Source organism: Dendrobates tinctorius, unplaced genomic scaffold (genome assembly GCF_039654945.1).
Source record: "Dendrobates tinctorius isolate UK_male_01 unplaced genomic scaffold, ASM3965494v1 ptg000135l, whole genome shotgun sequence".
Taxonomy (NCBI): domain Eukaryota; kingdom Metazoa; phylum Chordata; class Amphibia; order Anura; family Dendrobatidae; genus Dendrobates; species Dendrobates tinctorius.
In genome coordinates this window covers 14,487,725-14,504,077 of record NW_027361803.1, presented here as the reverse complement: position 1 = coordinate 14,504,077, position 16,353 = coordinate 14,487,725, and the positions used below count along the sequence as shown (strand labels likewise).

The window sequence follows — 16,353 nt, the reverse complement described above, 5'->3', positions numbered from 1 at the left end:
CTTTCCCGTTTCGGGTGGATTGACAACAGATAAAAGTCCTGCCTTGTTCCGACTCAGCACCTGATCTTTCTAGGCATGCTGTTTGACATCCGTCGAACAAGGGTCTTTCTCCCCAAAGAGAAGAGAGTAATCCTCCAACAGGGAGTTCGCTCTTTACAAAGCACTCAACTCCCTTCCTTCCGCTCAGCCATGAAAGTTCTAGGGAGGATGGTGGCAGCATCGGAGGCAATCCCTTTTGCCCAATTCCACTCAAGACCTCTTCAGCGTGCCATCCTTTCACAGCGGAACAGGTTTGTTTTCTCCCTGGATCGTCCGTTTTGGCTATCTTACCAAGTCAAACGATCTCTCAGATGGTGGCTGGACTCCCCTCTCATCCTCCAGGGCAGGTCCCTCCTTCCCGTCCACTGGCAAGTGGTGACGACGGATGGGGAGCAGTATTCCGTCATCTGACTTGTCCAAGGACGTTGGTCGGTGAAGGAATCCTCTCTGCCGATCAACATCCTAGATCTGAGAGATATTCTTCTGTCCCTCCTCCACTGACAAACACTTCTCAAAGGTCTACCAATCCAAGTTCAGACGGACAATGCCACAGCGGTGGCATATGTCAATCACCAGGGAGGGACCCGGAGTTCTGCGGCAATGGTCGAGGTAACCAAGATTCTTCTCTGGGCAGAGTCGACGGTTCCGGCGATATTTGCAGTTCATATTCCTGGCGTGGACAACTGGGCCACCTATTTTCTCAGTCGTGAGGGTCTCGCTGCAGGAGAATGGTGCTTGCATCAGGAGATCGTCTATCAGATCTGCACTCGATGGGGGACTGCGGACGTGGACCTCATGGCATCCCAACTGAACAGGAAGGTCCCACGTTTCGTCGCCAGGTCCCGCGACCCACTCGCGGTGGGCACAGGCTCTCTGGCCATTCCCTGGTCCCAGTTCTCGCTTCCCTATCTGTTTCATCCCCTCCCGCTTCTTCCCAGACTGTTGAAGAAGATCAAGGTGGAGGAGGTGCTGGTCATTCTCATCACGTCGGACTTGCCCTGAAGGTCATGGTTCGCGGACATTGTCACTCTTCTCGCGGACACCCCCTGGAGGCTCCCAGACAGACCGGCGCTTCTATCCCAAGGTCTGATCTGACACCAGAATTCTCGGTCGCTCTATTTAACGGCGTGGCTGTTGAAACCACGGTTCCAAGAGGGTACGGTTTTTCAGATTGTGTGATTCTCACTTTGATCCAGGCTAGGAAGCAGTCCTCTTCCAGGGTCTATTATCGCACCTGGAAAGCCTATTTCCGCTGTTGGGAGTCTCATTCCGCCTATGTCTTTTTCTCTGCCTTTCCGTCTTGGCCTTTCTCCAGACAGGATTGGATGCTGGTCTGGCCCTCAGTTCCTTAAAGGGTCAGATGTCAGCACTTTCCATCCTTTTCCAGAAGAATCTATCCTCCCGTCCTCAGGTCAGAACCTTTCTTCAAGGGGTTGCGCATGCAGCTCCCCCGTACAGGACACCAGTGGACCCCTGGGATCTCAATCTTGTTCTGGAGGCTCTGAGGAGTCCTCCCTTTCATAGAATCATAGAATCGTAGAGTTGGAAGGGACCTCCTGGGCCATCTGGTCCAACCCCCTGCTCAAAGCAGGATTCGCTAAATCATCCCAGTCAGATGTCTGTCCAGCCTCTGTTTGAAGACTTCCATTGAAGGAGAACTCACCACTTCTCGTGGCAGCCTGTTCCACTCATTGATCACTCTAACTGTCAAAAAGTTTTTTCTAATATCTAATCTGTGTCTCTTCCCATTCAGTTTCATCCCATTGCTTCTAGTCTTTCCTTGTGCAAATGAGAATAAAGTTGATCCTTCTACAATGTGACAGCCCTTTAGATATTTGTAGACAGCTATTAAGTCTCCTCTCAGTCTTCTCTTTTGCAAACTAAACATTCCCAAATCCTGCAACCTTTCCTCATAAGACAGGGTTTGCAGACCGGTCACCATTCTGGTCGCTCTTTTCTGAACTTGCTCCAGTTTGTTGATGTCTTTTTTAAAATGTGGTGCCCAAAACTGGACACAATATTCCAGATGAGGTCTGACCAAAGAGGAGTAGAGGGAAATAATGACTTCACGTGATCTAGACTGTATGCTTCTGTTAATACATCCTAGAATTGCATTTGCCTTTTTTGCTGCTGCATCACACTGTTGACTCATATTCAGTCTGTGATCTATTAGTATACCCAAGTCTTTTTCACATGTGCTGTCACTTAGCCCTATTCCTCCCATTCTATATATGCTTTTTTCATTTTTATTGCCCAGATGTAGTACTTTGCATTTCTCCCTGTTAAAAACCATTCTGTTAGTTGCTGCCCACTTCTCCAGTTTATTTAAATCTTTTTGAATCCTCTCTCTCTCTTCTCTAGTATTAGCTATCCCTCCTAGCTTTGTGTCATCAGCAAATTTAATCAGTTTACCCTCAATTCCTTCATCTAAATCATTGATAAAGATGTTGAACAATACAGGGCCCAGGACAGAGCCCTGTGGTACCCCACTTGAGACATTCTTCCAACTGGATGTGCAGCCATTTACGACCACTCTTTGGGTCCGATCACTAAGCCAGTTATGAATCCACCTAACAGTTGCCTTGTCCATTCCATACTTAGTCATTTTTTCAATAAGGATTGTATGAGAGACTTTGTCAAATGCTTTGCTGAAGTCAAGATATACTATATCTACAGCATTTCCTTGATCCACCCAATCAGTGATACCGTCATAGAAGGAAATTAAGTTAGTCTGACATGACTTATTAGTTAGAAACCCATGCTGACTCTGTTTAATCACTTCATTCTTATCCAGGTATTGACATACATGTTGTTTAATAATTTGTTCAAAGATCTTTCCTGGTATAGAAGTCAGACTCACCGGCCTATAGTTGCCTGGGTCCACCTTCTTCCCCTTTTTGAAGATAGGAACAACATTTGCTCTTCTCCAGTCTTCTGGCACTTCTCCTGTTCTCCAAGAATTTTCAAAGATTATGGAGAGGGGTTCAAAAATTTCTTCTGCTATCTCCTTCAGTACTCTGGGGTGTAATTCATCTGGACCTGGAGACTTGAATTCATTTAGGTTAGCTAAGTGTTTCCTCACTATCTTTCTGTTTATAGATATCCTGGATTCTTCTATTCCCTTAATAGGACAGTGAATAACAGTTGATGTTGCATTTCCTTTCTGAGAGAAAACAGATGCAAAATAGGAATTTAAAAGTTCAGCCTTCTCAACATCCTGTCTTACCATTTCATCATTTTCATCCTGTAAAAATCCTATAGCATCTTTGACTTTTCTTTTACTTTTGACATATCCCCAAAATCCTTTATTATTGCTTTTGACATCTCTTGCAAGCCACAGTTCATTTTCAGCTTTAGCTAATCTGATTTGTGCCCTGCAGGTTCTGCAGACAGCATTATATTCTTCTTTAGATATGCCTCCCTCTTTCCATTTTATAAACATTTTTTTCTTCCTTTTTAGCATGTGCTTAAGTTCTGTGTTCATCCATCCTGGTTTCCTTAAATGCTTCCTATTCTTCCCTCTTTTCGGAATTGTTAACAACTGTGCTTTGAGAATTTCATTTTTCAAGATTTCCCATCCTTCCTGGACATTTTTGTCTTTAAGGATATCCAGCCATTGGATCCCTCCAATTCTCTTTCTGAATCCCTTAAAATCTGCCTTTCTGAAATCTAACCTTGACGTCTGAGTCTTCACAGGTCTTCCACCTCTAGTTATCCAAAATTCTAAAATAGCATGGTCGCTACCTCCTAGGGTCCCTTTGAACTGCTCCGAGAGATTTCCGTCTTTTTCTTTCTTGGAAAGGTGACTTTTCTGGTGGCCATCACTTCCATTTGGGCGCATTTTGGAGTTGGTGGCCCTTTCCTGTCGCCCTCCCTTTTGGTTCTGCACCAGGATAAGGTGTTTTTGCGACTTCCTCCTTCCTTCCTTCCCAAGGTGCTGTCTGCCTTCCACCTAAATGAGGATATCGTCCTCCCCTCCTTTTGTCCGGCTCATCCTCTGGAGCATTCATTGAACAAGCTAGACCTGGTGAGGGACCGCCCCCTTTAGGAAGACAGACTCTCTTCGTCATTCCTAATGGTGCTCGAAGAGGTCTTCCGGCCTCTAAAGCTATGATTGCTCGCTGGATCAGAACAGCAATTTTGGAGGCTTACCGGGTCAAAAACAGTGCCTCCCCCCTGGGATCAGGGCTCGCTGTACCCGGGCAGTGGGCGCCTCCTGGTCGGTGCATCAATGGGGCTTCTGCCCTACAACTTTTCAAAGCGGCAACTTAGTCTTCCATCCACACGTTTGCTAAATTTTATAAGGTCCATACCTACGCTTCAACGGATGCTAGCCTAAGCAGAAGGATCTTGCAGGCGGCAGTGGTGAGTTCTCCGACCTGAATAAAGCTTCATATTCCCTCCCCAGGGACTGCTTTGGGACGTCCCATGGTTCCTGTGTCCCCCAATAAGGCGATAGAGAAAACAGGATTTTTGGTTGCTCACCGTAAAATCTGTTTCTCGGAGCCTTCATTGGGGGACACAGCGCCTACCCATGTTTATCAACTCTTGTTCTTTTTCTTGTGTTCTGTTGTTCCAGTTTAAGTTGTCTGTTTGTTCCTTTATCTTGTTTTCTACTACTGCTTTCTCACTAAGTAGCCTAGTTCCAGTCGGTAGGGTGTACACTGCAGAGAAGGAGCTAACTTTTTTTGTGCATAGTGTCAGCCTCTTAGTGGTAGCAGCATACACCCATGGTTCCTGTGTCCCCCAATGAAGGCTCCGAGAGAGCCTTTACGGTAAGCAACCAAAAATCCTGTTTTATGCACTAGAAGACTCTAGCCTGCTGTATCCAGTAAGAGAGTATTGCAGTATAAATACATGGCATTCTAGATTCTGTCAGGGAAGTGCATATTTGTGCACTAGGAGACACTAACCTGCCATAGCAAATTAAGAGAGACTGTGCTGTATAAATGCATTGCTTATTCTGTTTGGGAAGTGCATATTTATGCACTAGGAGACACTAGCCTGCCATATCCATTAAGAGAGACTGTGCTGTATAAATACATTGCGTTCCAGATTCTGTCAGGGAAGTGCATATTCCTGCACTAGGATACACTAGCCTGCTGTATCCAGTAAGAGAACCAGTGCAGTATACTCGCCTTGCATTCTGCAGCATTGACTTCGATACTGTATGTAGCAGTCTGGGAGACAAATCAATACGCTGTGTCTGCAAATGCATAGATATAAACAGCCGGTCTGTGATGAAATGTAATGCATTGCATTTAGAAAAATACTTATTGTGCACCCTCCTTGGCCATAATCATTTCCCTTTATGATTAAAAGTAAACTGTAAATCTGGAACGTGTCGCAACAGTGATTACCCAATATGGGACGTTCTCTAATAGGTACTTATGTAGGCAGGCACAGAATTTAGCATGGCAGCAAATTTCCCTCTTCACTTCCCTGCGACTAAAGTACCGTAAGTAATTCTGGTGATATGTTGTAGAAAGCTCAATTATCTGGACTTTGGGGATGTTTGTTCCTTGCCGTAGAATGTGATGAGGTGCAATAAAAACATATATATAGATATTCCTTTTTCATTTGTCCTTCCAGCACTGAGATATCCCTGAAACAGAGGATAGAGTATTTGTCGATAGCCATCCTAAGCGCAAAAAGTTCCACCGGCATCTCCACGCTCTCCGACGGAGAATTCTTGCATGAGCTCGAAGAGAAAATGGAGGTAAATTCCTGCATATTCGATGATCCCATGCAAAAGGGTGAAGATTAGAAATAGATTTTACCTTCTAGACCAGAAGGAAGTCTATGCTCATTGAGTGCAGATACAATAATAAAAGCTGTAGATAACAAATGATGAATTTTAATCTTGTTTTTTTTATTTATTTTTTTTTAATGCGTTGATTGGCTGCAAATCTGGACCAAACTGTACTCTTGTGGGTGCATCTTTTTGTTTTTTTTCCCACATTATGTGCTATTTATTTGAACTCTTTATGTCCCCCATAGGTGGCTAGAATACAGCTACAAATCCAGGGTGCGCTAATCAGAAGGTACTCCAACCAACCGACAACTCAGAACGCCGTGGCGCTGCTCGATTCACAATTAATGGATGCTACGAGGGTACGTTCTCCTTTTATGCCTGCTTTACATGACCGACTTCTTTTTTTTTTTTTAAATGCCAGATCCTTAGCGACATAAGACATAACCCAGATTTTTTTAATGTGTAAGAAATCTGCTGAAACGTTCTGTAATGATTTAAAATTGCAAAGTGCTTGTAAAATAAACAAGTAAATGCGCAATTTCCTTCTTTTTACCACTAAAGATTTTATAGTCTACCACTTGTTGCTGAGATTACCGGCCACCGCTGCAGTTTCCTAGATTTGAAGCGCAGCTATAGAGCGCTGCTCTTAAGCTGGCTGGATTAATTCTCTTGCGCTCGTCTGATGCTACAGAGACGCAGCTGCCATTACTTGCAGCATCGAACGATGCACAGTTCGGACCAGCTGCGCTGCTCAACGTTGCTATCAACTAATTGGGAGCGCACCGTCCGCTGGGAGGCAGGGGTGCAGAGCGTTCCTTAACCGGTTCCCGACCTGTGACACAGCGTATGCGTCATTAAAGTCGGTGCCAATCTGACCTATGACGCATACCCTGTAATTCACCACAGGGGGCGTGGCTTCGCCCCCACGTGGCTACGATCGCTCTGATTGGCTGTTAAAAGTGAAACAGCCAATCAGAGCGATAGTAATATTTCATCAATGAAAATTGATGAAATATTACAATCCAGCCATGGCCGATGCTGCAGTAGCATCGGACATGGCTGGAGACACCGATTCGACCCCCCACCGGCGATCGCCCCCCCCCCCCGCCGCTGTCATCATCTGCCCCCCCTCCCATTCCCTCCGCTCCCCGCCAGCTTCCGATAACCCCCTCACCCACTCTCACCGCCCCCGGCACCTTCTAAGTCCCCCTGTCGCTCCCGGTGTCCGGCGGGTCCAGTTCATGGGCTGCAGATTCCATTATTTCATTTTGATCACTCTCTCAGTGATAAAAATGAAATAAAAAGTAAATGAACCCCCCGATTATCACCCCCATAGGTAGGCATAACTAATAAAATAAAGAAAATATTTTTATTTTTATGTTTCCATCAGGTTTAGGGTTAGGGTTGGAAAGAGGGTTAGGGTTGGAAAGAGGGTTAGGGTTGGAAAGAGGGTTAGGGTTGGAAGGAGGGTTAGGGTTGGAAGGAGAATTAGGGTTGTGCTATGGTTAGTGTTGGGGTTAGGGATGTGTTGGGGTTAGGTTTATGGTTAGGGTTGGGATTAGGGTTAGGGGTGTGTTGGGGTTAGGTTTATGGTTAGGGTTGGGATTAGGGTTAGGGGTGTGTTGGGGTTAGAGTTGGAGTTAGAATTGAGGGGTTTCCACTGTTTAGGCACATCAGGGGGTCTCCAAACGCGATATGGTGCAACCTTTGATTCCAGCCAATTTTGCGTTCAAAAAGTCAAACGGTGCTCCCTCCCTTCCAAGCCCCGACGTGTGCCCAAACAATGTTTTACCCCCACATATGGGGTATCAGCGTACTCAGGAAAAATTGCACAACAACTTTTGGGGACTAATTTCTCCTGTTACCCTTGGGAAAATAAAAAATTGGGGGCTAAAAAATTATTTTTGTGGAAAAAAAATGTTTTTTTCATTTTCACGTCTCTGCATTATAAACTTCTGTGAAGCACTTGGGGGTTGAAAGTGCTCACCATACATCTACATAAGTTCCTTGGAAGGTCTAGTTTCCAAAATGGGGTCACTTGTGGGGGGTTTCCACTGTTTAGGCACATCAGGGGCTCTGCAAACGTAATGACGACCGCAGACTATTCCATCAAAGTCTGCATTTCAAAACGTCACTACTTGCATTCCGAGCCCTGACGTGTGCCCAAACAATGGTTCCCCCACACATATGGGGTATCAGCGTACTCAGGACAATCTGGACAACAATTTTGGGGTCCAATTTCTCCTGTTACCCTTGTGAAAATAAAAAATTGCGAGCTAAAAATTCATTTTTTGAGGAAAAAAAAGATTTTTTATTTTCATGGCTCTGCGTTACAATCTTCTGTGAAGCACTTCGGGGTTCAAGGTGCTCACCACACATCTAGGCAAGTTCCTTATGGGGTCTAGTTTCCAAAATGGGGTCACTTGTGGGGGGGTTTCCACAGTTTAGGTACATCAAGGGCTCTGCAAATGTAACATGACACCCGCAGACCATTCCATTCAAAGTCTGCATACCAAAACGTCACTACTTCCCTTCCGAGCCCTGACGTGTGCCCATACAGTGGTCATCCCCCACATATGGGTATCAGCGTACTCAGGACAACAACTTTTGGGGTCCAATTTCTCCTGTTACCCTTGTGAAAAAAAAAATTGCGGGCTAAAAATCTTTTTTCCCTAAAAAAAAAAGATTTTTAGCCCGCAATTTTTTATTTTCACAAGGGTAACAGGAGAAATTGGACCCCAAAATTGTTTTCCAGTTTGTCCTGAGTACGCTGGTACCCCATATGTGGGGGGGAACCACTGTTTGGGCACACGTTGGGTCTCAGCAGGGAAGTAGTGACATTTTGAAATGCTGACTTTGATGGTATGGTCTGTGGGCGTCATGTTACATTTGCTGAGCCCCTGTGTGCCTAAACAGTAGAAACCTGCCACAAGTGACCCCATTTTGGAAACTAGACCCCCCAAGGAACTTATCTAGATGTGTGGTGAGCACCTTGAACCCCCAAGTGCTTCACAGAAGTTTATAACGCAGAGATGTGAAAATAAAAAAAAAAAAAAAAAAATTTTTTTTATTTTCACATCTCTGCGTTATAAACTTCTGTGAAGCACTTGGGGGTTCAAGGTGCTCACCACACATCTAGATAAGTTCCTTGGGGGGTCTAGTTTCCAAAATGGGGTCACTTGTGGCAGGTTTCTACTGTTTAGGCACACAGGGGCTCAGCAAATGTAACATGACGCCCACAGACCATACCATCAAAGTCAGCATTTCAAAATGTCACTACTTCCCTGCTGAGACCCAACGTGTGCCCAAACAGTGGTTCCCCCCCACATATGGGGTACCAGCGTACTCAGGACAAACTGGAAAACAACTTTTGGGGTCCAATTTCTCCTGTTACCCTTGTGAAAATAAAAAATTGCCGACTAAAAAATTTTTTTTTTTATAGGGAAAAAAAGGTTTTTTATTTTCACTGCTCTGCATTATAAACTTCTGTGAATCACCTGGGGGTTCAATGTGCTCACTATGCATCTAGATAAGTTCCTTAGGGGGTCTAGTTTCCAAAATGGGGTCATTTGTGGGGGAGCTCCAAAGTTTAGGCACACAGGGGCTCTCCAAACGCGACATGGTGTCCGCTAACGATTGGAGCTAATTTTCATTTCAAAAAGTCAAATGGCGCTCATTCCCTTCTGCGCCCTGCCGTGCACCCAAACAGTGCCCCCCCCCCCCCACATATGGGGTACCAGCGTACTCAGGACAATCTGGACAACAGCTTTTGTGGTCCAATTTCTCCTGTTACCCTTGTGAAAATAAAAAATAGCGTGCTAAAAAATCATTTTTGAGGAAAAAAAAATGATTTTTTATTTTCACTGCTCTACGTTATAAACTTCTGTGAAGCACTTGGGGGTTCAAAGTGCTCACTACACATCTAGATAAGTTCCTTAAGGGGTCTAGTTTCCAAAATGGTGTCACTTGTGGGGGAGCTCCAATGTTTAGGCACACAGGGGCTCTCCAAACGCGACATGGTGTCCGATAACGATTGGAGCTAATTTTCCATTCAAAAAGTCAAATGGCGCCCCTTCCCTTCCGGGCCCTGCCGTGCACCCAAACAGTGGTTTATGACCACATTTGAGGTATTGGTGTGCTCAGGAGAAATTGCCCAACAAATTTTAGGATCCATTTTATCCTGTTGCCCACGTGAAAATGAAAAAACTGAGGCTAAAAGATAATTTTTGTGAAAAAAAAGTACTTTTTTTTTTTTTTTTACGGATCAATTTGAGAAGCACCTGGGGGTTCAAAGTGATCACTATGCATCTAGATAAGTTCCTTGGGGGGGGTCTAGTTTCCAAAATGGGGTCACTTGTGGGGGAGCTCCAGTGTTTAGGCACACAGCGACTCTCCAAACGCGACATGGCAAGCGCTAAATATTCCAGCATATTATCTATTCAAAAAGTCAAATGGCGCTCCTTCCCTTCTGAGCGCTGCCGTGCGCCCAAACAGTGGTTTATGACCACATATGAGGTATCGGTGTACTCAGGAGAAATTGCCCAACAAATTTTAGGATCCATTTTATCCTGTTGCCCAGGTGAAAATGAAAAAATTGATGCTGAAAGGAAATAGGAAATTTGTGTTGGAAAAATTAAAATGTCCATTTTTTCCTTCCACATTGCTTTAGCTGCTGTGAAACACCTGAAGGGTTAATAATATTCTTGAATGTCGTTTTGAGTAGCTTGAGGGGTTCAGTTTTTAGAATGGTGTCACTTTTGGGTATTTTCTGCCATATAGACCCCTCAAAGTGACTTCAAATGTGAGGTGGTCCCTAAAAAAAAATGGTTTTGTAAATTTTGTTGTAAAAATGAGAAATCACTGGTCAACTTTTAACCCTTATAACTTCCTAACAAAAAAATATTTTGCTTCCAAAATTGTGCTGATGTAAAGTAGACATGTGGGAAATGTTATTTAGTAACTATTTTGTGCCACATAACTCTCTAGTTTCACAGAATAAAAATTCAAAATTTGAAAATTGCGAAATTTTTAAAATTTTCGCCAAATTTCTGATTTTTTCACAAATGCAAAAATTATCGACCTAAATTTACCACTAACATGAAGCCCAATATGTCACGAAAAAACAGTCTCAGAATCGCTAGGATGCGTTGAAGCGTTCCCGAGTTATTACCTCATAAAGGGACACTGGTCAGAATTGCAAAAAATGGCCAGGTCAATATAGGCTGGGTCATGAAGGGGTTAATACATATCATGAGAAAACCTCTTTAATATTTACTCCTCAGATATAAACCATGTAACTTTCCTTATTTCTAGTTGTACGGAGACTTCGCAGACCCGTTCAAGCTTTCGGAATGCAAGCTGGCAATCATTCACTGTGCCGGCCATTCTGACCCCATCTTGGTGCAGTGTATGTGGGAAGAAATTATAGAAAGAGGTAACTTTTTTTTTTTTTTTTTTATTATTATTATTATTATTATTTATATCAAATGTGTCTTGTCAAGACAACCCTGCCGAGGAGGCAGCCACCCACCATCAGCCAAAAATGGAAGCAGCTCCTGTATGTAAATCTCAAGACATTTTTGTATTACACGGTCGGCCATTTATCTGAATGACTACCATGTAGTACTGCAGGGAATATGCCCGGCTGGTTCCAGATTGGGACACCTGGACATTCAGCTGAACGACCTTGCAGCCTTATTTTTTAAGGTGTTGCCTATAATTATTTGGCACTCGAATTGAGCTCTGGTCACAGCTGCATTGTCTGTAGTCCATGGCCACCTGATCATGGCTCTACGAACCTCCTCCTACCTGCCAGCATCCCCGACTACCTTTTCTGATTAGTAGGACCGGCACAACGTGTGACTTTTTGCCAGACCTACTCTTCTGGAGAGATGTCTGCAGGTAGGAGAATTTGCATGGGCTCTGGTCCAGCAGCAACAGACCACAGACATGGCCACTGGACCTAGGGTCCTGCAATTCATTTTGCTCAGTACTGTAAGGGCTCATGCAGATATCTGAGCTCAGACGGCTAATGCACAGTCTGACCACCGATTGTGACAGCCTCATAGAAATATATCAAGCTGTCACGCTTGTGTGTCAGGAGAGCCACGGCCAGTCCATGCGCGATCGGAGCAATTTGTATGGACACCTGCATGAGCCATAATACATAAGTAGCAGCATTTACATTCAGGGGCCCATCAGTCATGTTAGGCATGAGCGTTTGTGTAATAATTCTGTACTTTGTATCCTCAGAATTAAGCGACAGTTTAGGAATGAACCCGGCTGAGCGGATGCAGGTGTTAAATCTGAAGCTTACCTCCCTGGGCAGGATCTACGCCAGCACACCGCGGTACTTCCCTCTCGGTAAGAGAACACCTTTATTATGCAATCGACCATAAGCCATGTAATGCTACTATTTCCATGTGGCTGACATGGCATGGAAAGTCCTATTCCTGGAACCCCCTTCGATCACCAGAACACCAGTTTTTCACAAGATTTGCTCAGCCCTGACTGCAAGACGACTGCCCGGAGGAGTTCTCGGGAGTGACTGGCCATGCGTGCGACTAGTCATCCATTCAGTTCCTCCCAGCTGCAGTCTTGCAGCAATGAGGAATATGACGATAGGTAGTACACACTCCGATCCAACTATACTTTATGGTAAACCCTGTTCTCCATGACTCAATCATGGGATTTTATCTGGTGCACAAAGGCTCAACAGATCTGCCAAAGGCAAAGTGAATGTTTCCAGTCTTCTGTGGTGGTCGTTTGTGGACAGAGAGGCTTGTAGAAGGTGACACATTATGCAGGTCCCCTCCTGGGAGCTAATTTATTGGGAATTGCTCATTAGTAGACGGAAGAGCTCAAGGAGATAAAACTTAGTCGAGACTCGCACTGAAAAACCGCACTACACTTCAGGTGTGAACAATAGTCGGGCATTGCTTTGCTGCTGCAGCCCCTCATCTGTGCTCACAAGGACATGCTGTACCATCATGACACAGACTATAACCCTCCAGGGCTGCAGATTTCTGTAGGTCTATGAGCCAGCCATGAGGAGAATCTATAAATTTGCATTCTATAAATTTCCTTGTTTTCTTTTTTTACTTCTAGAGTTTTTAGTGAAACATCTGGAAAAACAAGTCTGCACCCTAAACTGGGACGTGGGCTTTGTATCCCAGACCATGCAAGAGATCGACGTGTCCGTATACAAGTTGCTAGAAGTCTATGACCACCTGTTTAAAGAAAGGGTAAGATGTCAGTCTGTCTAAATATTTGAAATTTGTGGAGGAGGAAACTTTATTTTTCTTGCAAAGTAGCCGTAAGCGAGCTCCTCACGTGTCTGTCACATTTGTCAGCAGTAAGCGAGCTCCTCCTGTGTCCATCACCTTTGTCGGCAGTAAGCGAGCTCCTCCTGTGTCCGTCACCTTTGTCAGTAAACGAGCTCCTCCTGTGTCCGTCACCTTTGTTGTCAGTATACGAGCTCCTCGCGTGTCCGTCACCTTTGTCGGCCTTAAGCGAGCTCCTAGTGTGTCCATCACCTTTGTCGGCAGTAAGCGAGCTCCTCACTTGTCCGTCACTTTTGTCGGCAGTAAGCGAGCTCCTCCTGTGTCTGTCACCTTTTGTCGGCAGTAAGCGAGCTCCTCCTGTGTCCGTCACCTTTGTCAGTAAGCGAGCTCCTCCTGTGTCCGTCACCTTTGTCGTCAGAAAACGAGCTCCTCCTGTGTCTGTCACCTTTGTTGTCAGTATACGAGCTCCTCGCGTGTGCGTCACCTTTGTCGGCAGTAAGCGAGCTCCTAGTGTGTCCGTCACCTTTGTCAGTAAGCGAGCTCCTCCTGTGTCCGTCACCTTTGTCGTCAGAAAATGAGCTCCTCCTGTGTCTGTCACCTTTGTTGTCAGTATACGAGCTCCTCGCGTGTCTGTCACCTTTGTCGGCAGTAAGCGAGCTCCTAGTGTGTCCGTCACCTTTGTCGGCAGTAAGCGAGCTCCTAGTGTGTCCCTCACCTTTGTCGGCAGTAAGCGAGCTCCTCCTGTGTCCGTCACCTTTGTCGGCAGTAAGCGAGCTCCTCCTGTGTCCGTCACCTTTGTCGGCAGTAAGTGAGCTCCTCGCATGTCCGTCACCTTTGTCGGCAGTAAGCGAGCTCCTCCTGTGTCCGTCTCCTTTGTCGGCAGTAAGCGAGCTCTTCCTGTGTCCGTCACGTTTGTAGGCAGTAAGCGAGCTCCTCGCGTGTCCGTCACGTTTGTAGGCAGTAAGCGAGCGTCTCGTGTGTTCCTCACCTTTTTCCGGGTAACCATTGGACTTAATTTTGCAGGATCCATTTTGGACCAGAGTAAAGAAACCCTTACATCTACTGGACTGTATACACGTGCTGCTGTCTGGATACGCGCAGGACCCCAACAGAGTCCAGAAGCATGAAAGGTAAGGGGTACCGTTTACTAAATTGGTACTTGGCTGAATTTCTGCAAGACTGTGCATTACTTGAGCCAGCGGGATGTCGATGGTAAAGGTTTTCATGCATTTTTAGGGCTCTGTACACTATGAAGTGGCCGTTCTCAGGTACTGCAGCTGAGCTCCCATTGAAGTGAATAAGAGCAGAGCTGCAGTACCCAGGAATAGCCCCTTCACATGGAGTTGGAGGACATGCAAACACTCAATTGGTGTCGGACCCCCACTGATCAGATATTGATGACCTAAGTGTTTTCTCTCCAGATGACCCCCCCTGATCCCAGTCTTTCTTCTCCGCAGGCGGCTGTTTAACGTCATGTGTCTGGACGCCATCTCACACTATCTAGTCGAGCTGCATTCGATGGAGCCCACGCTGGCGGTACAGACGGCCGTCGGAAACTTCAAATCTTTACAAGCCAAAATAGAAAGACTAGGTTTTAACTAATACTTGAGATGACATTTTTTTTAAAAAGGTTTTTCTAAAACAAATTTGAAATGAGAGATGGATGATGGTGGAAAGCAGAGAGAGCACTTGGGAAGGGAACGGAGGACGGCGGTGGATCTACATTTTGTATTCCTCACTTTTTGCAATCAAAACATAAGTCATGTAAATAAAGCCAAAGACTCGGCGAGCTGTACGTCTCTGATCGGAATAAACCTGATTGATATTGCCTGTAAAACGTCATCCAGATGTAGCCTGATTATCCTGGAAGCACTCAATGTGACTTTTTTGTATCCCTCTCCCTTTTCCTCCGCTATATTCCAAACATACATTGCAGAAGCCAATAGACTCTGACAAATATACTGAATTACCGTAATTGCTGGCCTCTGATTAAAGTGGCTTTCTGGGCACACACATTAGTAAGACATTGTAACACCTATGTGATTTGCTCCTGCTGCAGTCCATTCAGAGGAGAGAGATTTCCAGTCTGTGCTTTGAATGGAATAAAAGGACAGTGGAATAATGATGTCATGGGGGTGTGGTCAGTAGAACCCTGAGGGCGGGAGGTTAACACGTCTGCAGTGAGCTCTGAATGATGATGTCATGGGGGCGTGGTCAGCAGCTCTGCAGTGAGCTCTGAATGATGATGTCATGGGGGCGTGGTCAGTAGAACCCTGAGTAAAGGAGGTCAGCAGCTCTGCAGTGAGCTCTGAATGATGATGTCATGGGGGCGTGGTCAGTAGAACTGTGAGGGCAGGAGATCAGCAGCTCTGCAGTGAGCTCTGAATGGTGATCTAATGGGGGTGTGGTCAGTAGAACCTTGAGTGGAGGAGGTCAGCAGCTCTGCAGTGAGCTCTGAGTGGTGATGTCATGGGGGTGTGGTCAGTAGAACCTTGAGGGCAGGAGATCAGCAGCTCTTCAGAGAGCTCTGAATGGTGATGTCATGGGGGGCGTGGTCAGTAGAAACCTGAGTGGAGGAGGTCAGCAGCTCTGCAGTGAGATCTGAATGGTGATGTCATGGGGGAGTGATAGGGCAGTGAGCTCTGAATGGTGATGTCATGGGGTTGTGGTCAGTAGAAACTTGAGTGGAGGAGGTCAGCAGCTCTTCAGAGAGCTCTGAATGGTGATCTAATGGGGGTGTGGTCAGTAGAGCCCTGAGTCGAGGAGGTCATCAGCTCTGCAGTGAGCTCTGAACGGTGATGTCATGGGGGCGTGGTCAGTAGAAACCTGAGGTCAGCAGCTCTGCAGTGAGCTCTGAACCGTGATGTCATGGGGGGCGTGGCCAGTAGAAACCTGAGGTCAGCAGCTCTGGTGAGCTCTGAACCATGATGTCATGGGGGGGCGTGGCCAGTAGAAACCTGAGGTCAGCAACTCTGCCGTGAGCTCTGAATGATGATGTCATGGCAGGAATGGCCTGTGACTGCAAGCTGTCGGTGGGGGTGTGCACAGGAAAGGAGAGAAGAATAATGGTAGTCTTATCAACCATTGACTGACCAAAGAGGATGGAGCTGGGGGTTCCAGGGATATAGATTGCATTATAATACAGTACAATGAGCCTCTGTGGGGCCGGTATCCAGCATCAGTGACATTATTCATGGCAGAAGTGCGTCTGTAGAGCATAGATTAGGTGCATTATGAGAAATTTTAGGAAGGCACTGTGCAGCGATTTATCCGTCT

At 45.7% G+C, this 16,353-nt stretch overlaps 1 protein-coding gene across 2 annotated transcripts in view; it reads left to right on the top strand.

The window, feature by feature from the left end:
* The window catches only part of NUP155 (nucleoporin 155), a 63,940-nt gene extending 49,026 nt beyond the window's left edge, over positions 1–14,914 (top strand). For both annotated transcript variants that reach the window (XM_073543958.1, XM_073543957.1), the window contains exons 29-35: positions 5,632–5,758; positions 6,040–6,153; positions 11,108–11,228; positions 12,047–12,157; positions 12,902–13,038; positions 14,101–14,207; positions 14,535–14,914. In XM_073543958.1, coding sequence (XP_073400059.1) covers positions 5,632–5,758; positions 6,040–6,153; positions 11,108–11,228; positions 12,047–12,157; positions 12,902–13,038; positions 14,101–14,207; positions 14,535–14,679 — 862 coding nt within the window. In that variant the 3' untranslated portion in view covers positions 14,680–14,914. The remainder of the gene's footprint in view (positions 1–5,631; positions 5,759–6,039; positions 6,154–11,107; positions 11,229–12,046; positions 12,158–12,901; positions 13,039–14,100; positions 14,208–14,534) is intronic.
* The last annotated feature ends 1,439 nt before the right edge of the window (positions 14,915–16,353 follow it).